General features: G+C 48.4%; 1 protein-coding gene across 3 annotated transcripts in view; it reads right to left on the bottom strand.

Moving 5' to 3' along the window:
• Positions 1-3,729: 3,729 nt before the first annotated feature.
• CNGB1 (cyclic nucleotide gated channel subunit beta 1) overlaps positions 3,730-12,775 on the bottom strand; it is a 34,566-nt gene continuing 25,520 nt past the window's right edge. For all 3 annotated transcript variants that reach the window (XM_074913738.1, XM_074913737.1, XM_074913740.1), the window contains 10 exons: positions 12,541-12,605; positions 11,961-12,083; positions 10,520-10,661; positions 10,120-10,279; positions 9,426-9,523; positions 9,257-9,340; positions 8,730-8,848; positions 7,972-8,118; positions 7,304-7,496; positions 3,730-5,978 (listed from right to left, as the gene is read on the bottom strand). In XM_074913738.1, the coding sequence (XP_074769839.1) occupies positions 5,745-5,978; positions 7,304-7,496; positions 7,972-8,118; positions 8,730-8,848; positions 9,257-9,340; positions 9,426-9,523; positions 10,120-10,279; positions 10,520-10,661; positions 11,961-12,083; positions 12,541-12,605 (1,365 nt within the window). In that variant the 3' untranslated portion in view covers positions 3,730-5,744. The remainder of the gene's footprint in view (positions 5,979-7,303; positions 7,497-7,971; positions 8,119-8,729; positions 8,849-9,256; positions 9,341-9,425; positions 9,524-10,119; positions 10,280-10,519; positions 10,662-11,960; positions 12,084-12,540; positions 12,606-12,775) is intronic.

Here is a 12,775-nt window from a genome sequence, read left to right as displayed (position 1 = left end):
GCCAGTGCATTAAGAAAATGATAGCCGATTAAAGTCTGTCCCCTCCTGAGCACTACTGGTCGTGGGCAAATTGCTGACACAAACCTATTTAGGAGCACTGGCAGACAAGTGGACTTTCCTCCCTCAGCAGACATCCAGATTTAGATGGGTTTGGGGTTGCTCAGGTCTGCTGCTCTGAGCATAGGCTACAGTCAAAAGAAGAGGTTTAATTGCATAGGTGGGTTAACTGAATATTTTTTTCCCCATCACCTGTTAAAAGGTTGGCTCTGGCAGTGCCCTTCCTTGTCAACGTGCTCCTCCACTGCACACCACGCAAGGATGCCAGGATGTGTGCCCACAGCACCCCATCAACCTGCATTGGCTGGAAGGACCCTGTAGTGCCAAAACCTCTCCAGTTTCTCGAGGCAGGCAAGCTGGAAAGCCCCATTTCCCTCCCGTTAACCTCCACCTGTGAGCACTTTAAAGGAGGCAGCCAAGAACAGTAAAACCGGGGAGATTTGCAAAATAAACAGGGATCAAACGCAACGACCTCGGTTCCTGCTCCAGAGGGCGTCTGCCAAGACACACAGATCGTATCAGGCTAATTTACAAAAGGAAAACTGCCCTAATTAGTGTTCAGGAAAGCACTTTAATGAGAAGTGCTTTAATGTAAAAAGCCAGAGCATGAAGAGGTCAAGTCCTTCCTAAATGCCAGAAAAACAGGAAGAGGGGCAGAGCTGATCTCTGCCCACCCAGGCCACAGCAGCATTTTCTCACTTTTTAAATAATATTTCAGGTTATTAGTGAGGAATTTATAAAACCCAGAGCCTAATGCCCAGTGACAGGGCAGAGACACTGTACACAACATACGCTGAGCATCGTAAAGTCAGATGTGGACAGCTCACCCGGGGAAGGGTTAGGCAGCCCTCACAAACACCTCCCCTCCTTTTTTTGGGGCATAACGTAGGTTTTATGGCTGGAGTTTCCCCTTCCGAAGGGGAGACCAGAAGCCCTGTCAATGCTATGAGTCCCGTCTCGCCGGCGGCTGTGACGGCGACTAATAGTAACCATGGCAGCAGAGAGATTTTTCACGTGATATTGGTATTTCTGCAGCACAAAAGAACCTCTTAGCTAGAATGAGTAACTAGTCTGGCTGGTCTTCATTCCTCCAGTTGTTGCTAAGGCGGAGCAGCACGGCACGGCACGGCTCACGTGATGCTCACCTTGGGGCAAATCTGGACCATCCACGTGGAGACCCACAGGCTGGGACATATGAGACGTTCCGGAGTGCAAAAGGATGCTCACAGGGTGCTGTGGCAATGGTCCCGCTGCGTGGAGGCAGACCCGACCCACCACTTTGGAACTGTTAAAGTTGGGAAGGGAGCAGCGGCCATCCTGGCGAGCTCAAGTTTGCAAAGCGAGTGTCTGCAATGCATGTGAAGCACATTGGGCCATGCTGTGCCCTGGATGTCACAGCCCACAGCTGGCGGGGGTGTCCCCTGGCTGCCCCATAGCATCCCCACAACCTGATTTATCTCACTTCTTCAGCTGTTTACATTTCCCCCAAAATTCCTTCCAATTTATCCAAGAAAACAGGTTTTAGACGTTAGCCATCTGACTTCCAGCTCTTCTCATGCATCAGGTGACTTCTAAAAGCAGAAAAAAATGCATGAAATAACAGAGATATCTATGCTTTACTTCTTCAGATGACTCAAACCCAACTCGCTGGGTATTGCTCAGATCTCCCTAAGACATTCACCCTAGGACATGAACTGAAGTTGGAAAGTTTCATCCCAAAATAAATGAGGAAAGAATGAGAAAAGGAAAAATGTCATCCAGCCTGAGCTAAGCCCGAACTGCTGTTAACAAACACTGGCATGGGCACCAGTCGGCTTGTGTACCTCTGTGTGACCCCCTCCCAAATGCTGGTCTGGCTTTTTTTTCAGGGTGTTAACTCCAGTGGGACCATTACTGCACTTCAAAGGAGCTGTGTGCTCAGGGCAGAGAAAACCAAGCTCGTATTAGCTTCATTTTAGAGGAAGGTGAAGGGATTCAGGGGAATTTAATTGTAGCCATGACTCAAAGCAGATCTACACAATGGAAAAAAATATATATAGGCAGAAAAAGTGGTTTACAGACTGTTTCCAGAATTAGGAGCATGTCCTGCTGGTTAAGGTCTCCAGGTTTCAAGGTTAAAGTGCTTAATATTATTTCAAGATTTCTAATTAAACACCATTTAACTGGGCTTTCTATTTATTCTGCAATTTCTTTCTAGACCTGAGTCTAATCCCCAAACCTGCTTATTTGTTTTTACTTTCGTTATAACCTTATCAGTGATTAACCTGCAATTGCACTTAATCTATTTAAAAGATTGCTCCGACTATAAATACAGAGAAGCTACCTGCTCTGTTTCTATCCAGAGGAAAACAATTTCCTCCACAGCTAGATGTCTGTGGTGGGTTATATTATTCCCTTTGTACGTTATTTTTTTTTTATATCAGTGACATTTGTCTTCTCTAACTTCTTACAGAACATTAAATCAGTATCACTTTTCTGAAAGATGTAACAGCACAGGCCACAGGGAATATGAATACACCTCCAGTATAAAAAGTGTATATATATTTAAAGTATCGATCTATATATAAAATTATATATATATATACACACATATAAAAATAGTATATATAAAGCCTCCAGTAAAGATGCTACTTGTGATAGTGAGGCAAAACCTAACACATTAATACAGATCCAACAAGAGCAACCTCTGCTTCTTCCTTCATCAGTTATCTGTTCCACATATTTCACTCAAAAGCAGCAACAGCTAAAATATTGTTGCAAGAAAATCTGGTTTCTATGACTATGGACCTCTGAGAAATCTTCTAATCAGAAATACAAATCAGGAGGAAGACTGCAATGCAGAATTTCTAGAGTGCTGGACTGACAGTAAGCAACTGCCCAGCAAGATCCCCCAAATACTGCAGTAATATTATTAGACGATATCATATTGGATCGATCCAACACTTAAGGACATCAAAGCAGAATGAGCAAAAGCTAATAAGAAATGCGGTAAAGGTAGATGGAGTGTGACCAAATCCATCAGGAACATTACAAGGGCAGTGGAAAGAACAGATCTTGCATGCTACAAGATATTTAATAGGAACGAATGCAAAGGAAGCCCACTGCAAATGCAGCAAAACTGGTAAATGAATGGATTTACAAAAGTCAGTAGAAAGACAATTTATTGCAACCCCCCAAACAAAAGGCACTAAATGAGCTGCCCATCTCCTTAGCCTGCCTGTCATTTCTAAATACTCTTGCACAGCAAATAGATCTGAGCTCAACTCTCCAACCCAGCCTGCAAGCCCGACCCTACCTTGACCTAATTATTACCTGGAGAATAATCTCTCTAAAGAACTAAAGCTGTACACAGATTGCAGAGGAGGATAATTTCAAATCTCCCCGCGGTTCTAGAATTACCAGTTACGTATCCATCACCATCTAATGCTGCATGTTGAAAACTAAGATCTCCACACAAGTATTTGCCATTTAAGCAAGCTCTTCTCCCTCCTTCTGGTGATTAAAAAAAAAAAAATCACAATTCTTCTACTAGTATTATGTGATCTCTGAGCCTCTAAAAAGTTTATTGGAAAATCTGCAAACACCATGTGGGAACTTTCCTGGCTCCACCGGTGCCCCAGTGAGCAAAAAAGATGGAAAACAACTGGAATTTTTAAATAAATCCACAGCAAATGAAGGGCAATCTACATGGTGTTTATTGTAGATATAGCGAATTATGAAAGACATTACAGCCCACTATTTATTTAAATGCTTTTTCTAAACCATATCAAATTGTAGCAAAAAACCAAAACCCCAGTTTGACTTTTGCACATTTCCTGGTTTGATTATATAAATATTTATATAGTGAAAAAAATACTTTGCACTCCCCAGCAAAAACTTCTACCCATCAGGAAACCACTTGCAAATGACTGAGGATGAGAAGTATTTAGGGAGGTTTGTGGGAGCCCAGGTTTTCCCCGGCGATGTTAAGGGCAGTGGTGGCTTCAGACCCTCCTGCAGTATATTTGAGCTCATTAAATTTGTTTGAAAGAGAGCAAGCCATTGTTAATTAACACCAACATGTACTCTGGCTTTTTCTGCCACAGGAATCTATTTTGCAAGAGAGGGAAAAAATGCGACAAAATAAAACGACCCTGTAGGAGGTGAAGCTCAGCCCCAGGCTGCTGGTGGGTGATCACCCACGTGCAGGGTGACACCAGCGCTGCCACCTGTCACGAACAGCCCGGCTGTCTCGGGGCCAGACCTGTGAAACCTGCAGCGCTGCTCAGTATTTGCTGAACATCTGAAAAGTCCCTCGGCTGTGGCGCCGGGGCTGCTCCCTGCAGCAAAGCCTGCCCCGGCTTTTCCTCCAGAGGATGGAAGCTGGCTCCTCTCGATGGAGCCAGCCGTGCAACAGAGACGTGGTCAGTCGAAACCTTGGGGAGTATCTGCATCGCCTCCCCCGGCACCGGCTCACCCACCGCTTCTTGCCACCTCTCAGCCCACCAGCAGCTTGCTCCAGTTGGGGCTGGGTTGGAGGAAGATGGAGAACTGGTGGTGCTGGAGGAAGGCTGGACCCCTTGAGCCATCAGCTGGGCATGCTGGCTGCAAACCAGGTGTGCACCTCCCTATCAGCGCCTGTCCCCGCACAGCTGGGAGAGAGCCTTCACAAGCACCCCGCTGCAGTGATGAGCTTCAACGTAGGAGATGTGGCCAAGAGCCAACCAAGTGACCAAAAGGGGTTGGAAATTGGCTGCTGGAAACGTGGCAGATCACTGAGGTCCAGCAATGAGCATAGGGGACCACCTGCACTCTTGTGCATGCTTGTTTGCACGCTACAGGCTCTGGCCCCTGAAGTGTGGGCTGGGAGAGGAGAGGACTTAATTGCACTTCTCTTCCCATCCCAGCTGGAAACCAACATGGCTCCTCCCTTCCTGCACTCAGTTCACCCCTCTGGGCAGCAGCAGGTTGGTGCACCTATGGAAACCCAGGGCTGGAAGGGATGTCCATGTCCTCATCCATGTGCTTCTCCATCCCTGGAAAATACTCATCAAATCTCTCTGTAACAGCTACCAGTGATGGAAAGCCCACCACCTCCCCACACGGAACTCCTCTTCCCAGTGGCAAACCCAACGTGGTCTTGGCACCACACTGGGACCCCTGAGCATACTGCAGACTATACACACTGGGATGGACCTCAGCCTTCCCGTGACAGTGTGATTTGGTCTGTGCTCAGCTTGTGAGCATAGTCCACATCCTTTCTGGATGAATCACTCTTCAGCTGCTGCTGACAACCTTGAGCCCAAACCTAGTTGTTTTTTTTCCCCTGGTTGTTTCTGGCCAAGCGGTGACTCAGCTGTCAGAGGTGAATAACTCTTCACACTTTATCTGAACACTCATTAACCATCCAGAGCCATAAAAAGCAATTTCTTCAGGGCTCCCTCTCTGTAAGGTTGGATTTTGAAGCAAAAGGTCTGGCCTGATGTTTAGTGGGAATATTCATAGAGATGCTCAATAAAAGTAGGTCTCTAGAGCAAAGGAACCTTGTATGGTTCTGGGTCATATGGCAGAGGGTTTTATCAACAGTGGGTGAAGGTCTAGGCAGACAAGAAAGGCAGATCCTACCTGCAGCACTTAGTGAAGCCTACAGCCACTGCATGGAAATTGTTAACGACAAAAAGCTTCTACCCCAGGCATTTGCCTGACTCCTACTCCTGCTCTGGTTTTACTTTCTCTTCTTTTTCATCGTCTTCTTTCTCTGAAATCTCAGCAGCAAGGATTTCTTCATCCTCTTGTGCGGTAGAAATCACGCGAATGGTGACTAAACTATCAGAAGATTTTGAGAATATTTCTTCTCCCAGCGGGGTGGGTGCTCTTTGGTGGGTGACAGGCGATCTGTGGTGCGTTGGTGATTCCGGTGGGACTGGACTGAGGCCGGAATCCTGTGATCAAAAAGAAAAAAAAAAAAAAAAAAAGGAGGCAAGATCAACCTTAGCAAACCCTTATCCACTATCCCCAACCACAGCGCCTGCGCTGCGCAAGCCAGGTGGGTGTTTTGCAGACCTCATCACTGGGATGTCAGCTTGCTGCCAAAGACGGCTCCTGTGAGAAGGGCAGCTGGATTATATTCTGCACATAGAGATGAGTGCAACGAAGCCTTCTCACACCTCCTGCACTTGCTCTTATTTTGCTCCTGAAGCATCTGGAGTGGTTTATCTTGGCAAAAGCTTGGCAGAAGTGTTATTGTGAGGGAACAGCTCTGTCCTAAAGCCTCCTTTAGAGAGGAGCCTCAGAAACCTCATCTACAGACGTGCCACGGAGAGGAACATCCTTCTGATGGGGTCCCTTAGTGGGGTTAGCTCCTAACACATGCACCCGCTGACGATGGGCCTTGTCACCACTGTACGGAGCATGCAGTGTGCCTGTTCACTGCTGACTTTAACTGGTTATTAATTAGTGTTAAGCACCACATTGTGTGAAGCCTCATTGTGCTTCTGTGAAGGACTGCAGAAATGCAATTATGCTCAGCATCTCCCTGGATATTTACCCAGGCTCAAGGCCACAGTGCGCTGTTCCCTATCAGCTGCTCTTTCACCTCCCTTTACATGTCCAAATACGATAGTCTGTGTAATTCCATGATGGGAAGAGTAACAACAAGGTCTGCAAGGAGATACGATCCTTTTTATGAGTTTAGCAGAGACAATTGGAAGAAAAAAAAAAAAAAATAGCAGGACCATTTTCCTTTTCAGTTGCTCATGACAAAAAAGCAAGAGTGATGTCACTGCAGCTCACGCAGAGCTAGCAGGGTGGCGTGTCTGCTGCTGAGGGGCTCTGCCCCAACTGTGCCATGAAAGTTTTGCAAATATTGATTGGCCTGTGGATGCTGGATGCCAGTATCACCTTCCATCCTGCCATCTCATCGATTCATTGTGAGTGGCTCTGTCTCTGTGACATGGAAGAGATGTTTCTCTGTGGCTATAACCTAGCTAGAAATTAGATTTAGGCTTAGCATAGCTGGGCAAATAGTCAGTGTATATCCCTTTTGTGTTGCAAAACAAACCCCTGTGGGACACTGTCATTCTCCCAAGGCTGTGTGTAAGATGCTGTACCACTCCTTCCCATCTGCCCATGCTCTCTCAGACCCCAATGACCTGAGCTCACTCCTTTAAGGCACCTTAACGACACTCAGTCTCTGGAGCCAGTGGGGTGGAGTGGTGACTTGGCACCTAACGAAGCAAACCCAAATTGCTATCCTTCCCACACTGACCTGTGTTGCCTGCATCTCCTTCAGCTCCTTCAGCCTCCACCGGAGCTGCGCCAGTGGCCCTTTGTGACCCATCCTCCCTGAGGCAGCTAGAGCAGCCTGGAAGAGTTTTGGGGTGTCAACTTTTGGGCGAATGATCAGGGGGTCTCCAGGCGCTTTCTCATCTCTGGGTTTATTGTTGGTATTCAGCATTTTTCTACAGCAAGGAAAATGAGAGAAACAAAGCCAACAGTGCTGTTAGTCTGTGCTGGCACACAGTCTGGGGACACATTATATTAGCTGGATTTTATAATGCATAAAAAACAGCATTTAAAAAGACGGATTTTTATACACCTTGGGAAGGACAGAACAACAAATCTAAGTAATGCTAAAACATAAAGTGAATATTTTAATAGATTTTTAAATTAATTCCCTTTGGTCCCGTTTGTCCCTGAGTTGCCCCCCTGTCAGTGGTGATGCTTTGCAGCAGGGCTGGGCTGGCGCTGGGCACCTCTGTGCCCCCAGCGCAGTTCGAGGGACGGGTGCCCTCTGCCGAGGCATGGCGGCGCAGCCCGGTGCTCTGCCAGGAGCTTCCCCAGGGCTCCGCACCCACAGAAATCTCCCCTGGGACTCTGAAACCCATGATCTGCTTTTCTTTAAAACCCCACAGGCTAGAAAAGCCTGACACGCACCTGGCTTTCTTACGCAGTAGCTTCTGAGACTCTGGATAATGCACCAAAATCTCGTTCAAGTCCTTTTTATCCAAAATGAAAAGGTTGGCGAAGCCGTGAGCTACAACATTTGCTGTTCGGCGATTTCCCCCTCCTGCCGCCAGCAAGCTGAGAGAGACATGGTGAGACATCAATGCTGTCATTCACAGGCTCAGCATAACTTAAAAATCTCCCTTTTCAGGTCTCCACCTTCCTCTTTCAGAGGACTCAGTTTAATTTTCGCCCCTGATGAAATCTTCCAAGCCCAGTTTTTAAAGACTGATGTGAAACGTTGGCACGGAGCGCTATACAAAAAATTACTTGCTTCTTTGTATGTTTAAATATTGCATTTTACAGCAGCCTGGTGTCTTCTGGGCAGTAGGGGGGCAAACTCTATAACTGTGTTACAAATTGGTACAGGACTTTACATGCCCATGAAATGGGCAGATTAATGGCTGGGGCGCTGCTTTAGTGAAACATCTTTTCATATTCATTTTCCCATTCCTCCATATACCTCTGCTTACTGTCACTGGCTCCCCAGGCAGAAAATAGCATGATGACAAAAATAATGGAAAAGCTCCAAGAAAAAAGCTGTCATTTGTGTAGCAGATGCTGTTCAGTGTTTGTGGCTCTCAGTCACAAAAATTTAATTTGGCTGTTGCTGATTCCCCACCTCCCACTGCCCTTGCCCAGAGTCCACAAGCTGTATTTCCCTGGCTCCCTGGTATTCCTTCACTCACCTTATTTCTCCGAACACAGACCCAGCTTTCAGAGTCACCAGCACGGTTTTGCCATCGGGTCCCCCCAGCACCTGCACTTGTCCCGCCTGGATGATATACATCTCGCGGCCGATTTCTCCCTGCAATGAAGATGGGTGCTGTGTGGAGTGCCCAGAAACAGGGAGATGTTATGGATGCCCTAACCCGCATCTTGCTGGAAAACCCCACGACCTCTCCAAGCTCTCAAAATGCTTTGTCCTGACGGTGCTCACTCGGGAGCATCCTCATCTAAGCATCCCAAAGTCTCCTCCAGATCGGCAGGCTCTTCCCTGCTGTCCTGCTGTTCGTAGCTGCAGCAGAAGAGGTCAGTCTTTGCACAAGACCAACTGCAACCGAGGATGTTTTTGCTCTGAATTCCCTCCCTGTGAGACAGCCCGATGCCATGGTGACGGGCCAAGCCTGGCTCTCCTCACTCTGCACTGCTCTTGGCGCCCTGCCCAGCCCAGCCATGGCACCGGGAACGGGAGGGCACCAGAGCACCTTGTTACCTTCTTACACACATAGTCACTTGGCAGGTAGACCACCGATCTGAGCCGCTTCAGCATGTCGAAGATCATCTGCCTGTCGCAGCCCTGAGCCGAAACAGAGCCAAGAGTGCTGTTAGTCTGTGCTGGCACGGCGGGCTCCACCGGCCAGGACCCGCGCCGCAGAGGGTACCTGGAAGAGGGCCACTTTGCTCACGATGTTGTAGTTCACATCAATGGCAATGTCCAGCCTCATCTTGTCTGGCAGCTGCACCAGCAACTCCAACTCATCTGTGGGAGAAAGCAGAAAATGGGCTGTTTCCAGCACTTCATCCAAGAGCATGTCCTTGGCCTGGCAGTAGGAAAGCAGCTGTGTTCTGGTGGCAGGGGGCAGGACAAGCCTGGGTCTCCTCCAGCCCACCCAGCAACCTGCAGGTCTAATGCCAATGGGTGACAGAGACCCACCCATCTTCTCTGCCCTGATGGCTCTCAGGAACAGGCCAAGGAGTCCAAGCCAGGATCTCTCTTGGCCAGGAGAGTGGGTGCAGTGGTCCTGCCTGACCATTTATTGGTAGGGCAAGCTAATGGGCTTGCTGTCAGACATGCTCTGGCCAGTGATTGCCAGTCACTGCCCTCTCCCCAGGAACCACGGGTGGGATGCTGGACTTAGCGTTGTGAGTGATGCTGGGTCACTGTGGCACTGTGACCTGGTGGCAGCCTATATACTCCAGAGGTAGGCAAACAAGACCATATAGCAAAAAGTAAAAGAAGTCACCCTCCACCCCAGAACTGTAGTGCTATTTGACAGTAACATTTCAGTTCTGCAAAGCAACCGCAGTAAAACACATGTGGCGCAGGACTTGAATCTTGGAGCGGTTGGGTCTCACCTAGCATGCCTTGCGAATGCCATGTGTACTCATACCACATTTTCACTCGGTTCTGAACAGGTTTAGGGATTCTGTAGAAGTTCATGTATTTAATGGTACTGTCCATGCAGCTCCGATAGTAAGTTTGCCCTGCAGTAGCAGCACCAACCACATCTCTCATCTGAATGGGAGAAAGAGGTGGAACAGATGTTTTAATTGCTGTCACTTATCCATTCTGCAGGTTAAGCAGTCTAGAACCCATATGCTGGGTCTTCACAGCATCTGCTGAATCCTTTGTCTTCCACCAAGGCTGAGCAGGTCTTCACATGGGGAAAACAAACCTGGAGATACAAACCTGTAGACAAATCCCACCAAAACCGTCCCCACCTGAGATTGGGAGCCCCCCACGACTCCTGCTCACCTGCCCTATCATGACGGAGAAAGCAAAGACACCTGTGAAGTAGTTCAGCAGCTGGAAGACAATCTCAAACAGCGTCTTGGGGTCTGGCAGGCCCCCGATGGTGATGAGAGTTTTGACTGCCCAGTAGTAGCAGCGGATATAGCTAGGAGAAAAAGAGGAGGCAGCTTTGAAGGTGCTTCTGGCATGAAGGTCTCTTCCACCCCTCAGTACTGATCTTATATCCTCTGGCAACAACAAGCCAGAGCCTGCTGAGAGTAATTATGGGTGATGAAGTGAAAATTAAGGGGCCGCAGACTCCCCACCACACCTGCATGTGCTTCTGGAGATGCTACAGGAGCTGGGAAACATAAGGACCCTCCAGAAACCGCCTTCCAGGAGGCTGAGCTGCACTGGCTACTCCCATTGTCTATTTCTTATGGCTCTGCTACCATAAACCAGCAATGTACTTTCAGCAAGATTTACACTTTTAGAAACAGTCAGGGAAAAAAAAAAGGGGGTTGTGAGCAAATTGTTGGCATAGGACTTGGGAGACATCAACTGAATTCTTGATTCACTGGTCTTGGGCACTCCCTTGGATGTTATACTCACACTCAGAGATAGCTACAGATACGTATATCACACAAAATAACTCTATAGCACCAACATTAACATGGGAAGATGAGTGCTCAAGGGGAAGGCAACACCTGCACTAAGGCTGCATGGGTAACAGTTACTTGTTCTCACCTAAACCCACACCTCATGTTAAGTCTTTAATGCACTTGCCTGTGCCTTTTTGCAGGAAGCTCTCATATGCTGTGTGGTGCTAAATTAATCAAACGTTACTCAGTATTTTATTTTGCCCGTGTTGCACAACACGTATGTGTGGGCATTTGCTACGAGGCAGCATTTAGCTCATGAGCCAAGTACCCTCCCTGTGGCATCCAGCTCTGACAACGCAAAGGACATTTAACATGTGTCTTGGAAATGCCACGATGAGGGATGGGGTGGCCACTGTCCCTGTCTCACCCCCTGGGAAGGAGGGCACTGGGCTGGCCTGAGGGGGCTGACACATGGCACCTCGGACACACAGCTTCAAGCCTCCATCCTGACCGGGCAGCAAGTCAACACAAACAGAAACATGGCTCACACTGCCACCCTGCTCGGCCAGGGAGCATTCCCTTGCTTCCCAGCACCAGGTTCCCAGTTTTTCAGCCTCTTCAAGCTGTCATTGCCTTTGATCTCAGCCCAGCTGCAGCCTCTTTGCCTTGCAGCACCATATATATCTTCAAATCCCATTCCTCTCGTCCCCCGTTATTCTCCCTGGCTCTGCATCTTCTGCTGGCACTCCCAACCCTTTGCTTCAGGGGTTTTTATGAACCCAGATGGATCCTAGTATCTCCCTTCTTGCTCCAGCTCATCACCACAAGCTGTGCTATGTGAGGACCCAAGCCCTGGCCTGCACCTGTTTCCTTCCCCATCATAGACCCAGGTGGTAGAGCCCAGTCCTTCGTAGTCTGATGCCCAGTAATAGAGGCAGGAGTTCACATGCAAGCAGTACAGTAAATAGGCAGTGGTCCGAATTACTCTGCAAAAGAATAGGAAAGAGCAGGAGAGATGATATGGTATCTGCTAGGAGAAACACATCAGATCCCCTTTGGCATCACAAAGAGCTTTGACATGGTGAGCCAAGCGCTGACCATGCAGGTCCTGCCAATGCAGGAACCACAGAGCACCCAAATGTGTGGCCCTGCTGCTCCCTCCTGCAGCCCTGCAGCTCCAGAATTGCTAGAAAATGCAGTTTATCTACTGGTGGCTCTTCACCGCCAGCACCCCTGTCCCCACCAGGCCGGGGAGAGGTGATCCTACCCATGCAGGCTACAGGACCTGCACATCCCTCCTGCACCAGCCAATGCCATGTCAGCTGGCCCAGGCGCAGCAGGAAAATAAATCAGAAACTCAGAAGGGGTGCATGCCAAAGTGAACCTTCTTCCCCAGTAGCAAACAGCCACTCCACACTGTCTCCCTCCCTCCTTTCCTCTCACCTGTAGATGTATGCCTTGCTCAAGATAGCTTCCAGGCGGTTGTTGAACTCGAAGAAGGCCAAATACTGGGAGGAGAAGGAAAACAGCATGCTCCATCTTCCTGCACTGGGAGTTACAACCCCATAAAACCCCACTCCCCCTCTGTTTCCCTCCTGAAGCCCATGTGCAGCATTTAACTGCCACAGACAGCTTTGGCTCCATCTCTCAGTTCCCTTTCATTCAAACGTGAGGATGT

The sequence above is a fragment of the Athene noctua genome, chromosome 9 (assembly GCF_965140245.1).
Source record: "Athene noctua chromosome 9, bAthNoc1.hap1.1, whole genome shotgun sequence".
Lineage (NCBI taxonomy): Eukaryota > Metazoa > Chordata > Aves > Strigiformes > Strigidae > Athene > Athene noctua.
Note: the sequence above shows the minus strand (reverse complement) of the source record. Positions and strands in the feature narration are given on the sequence as shown.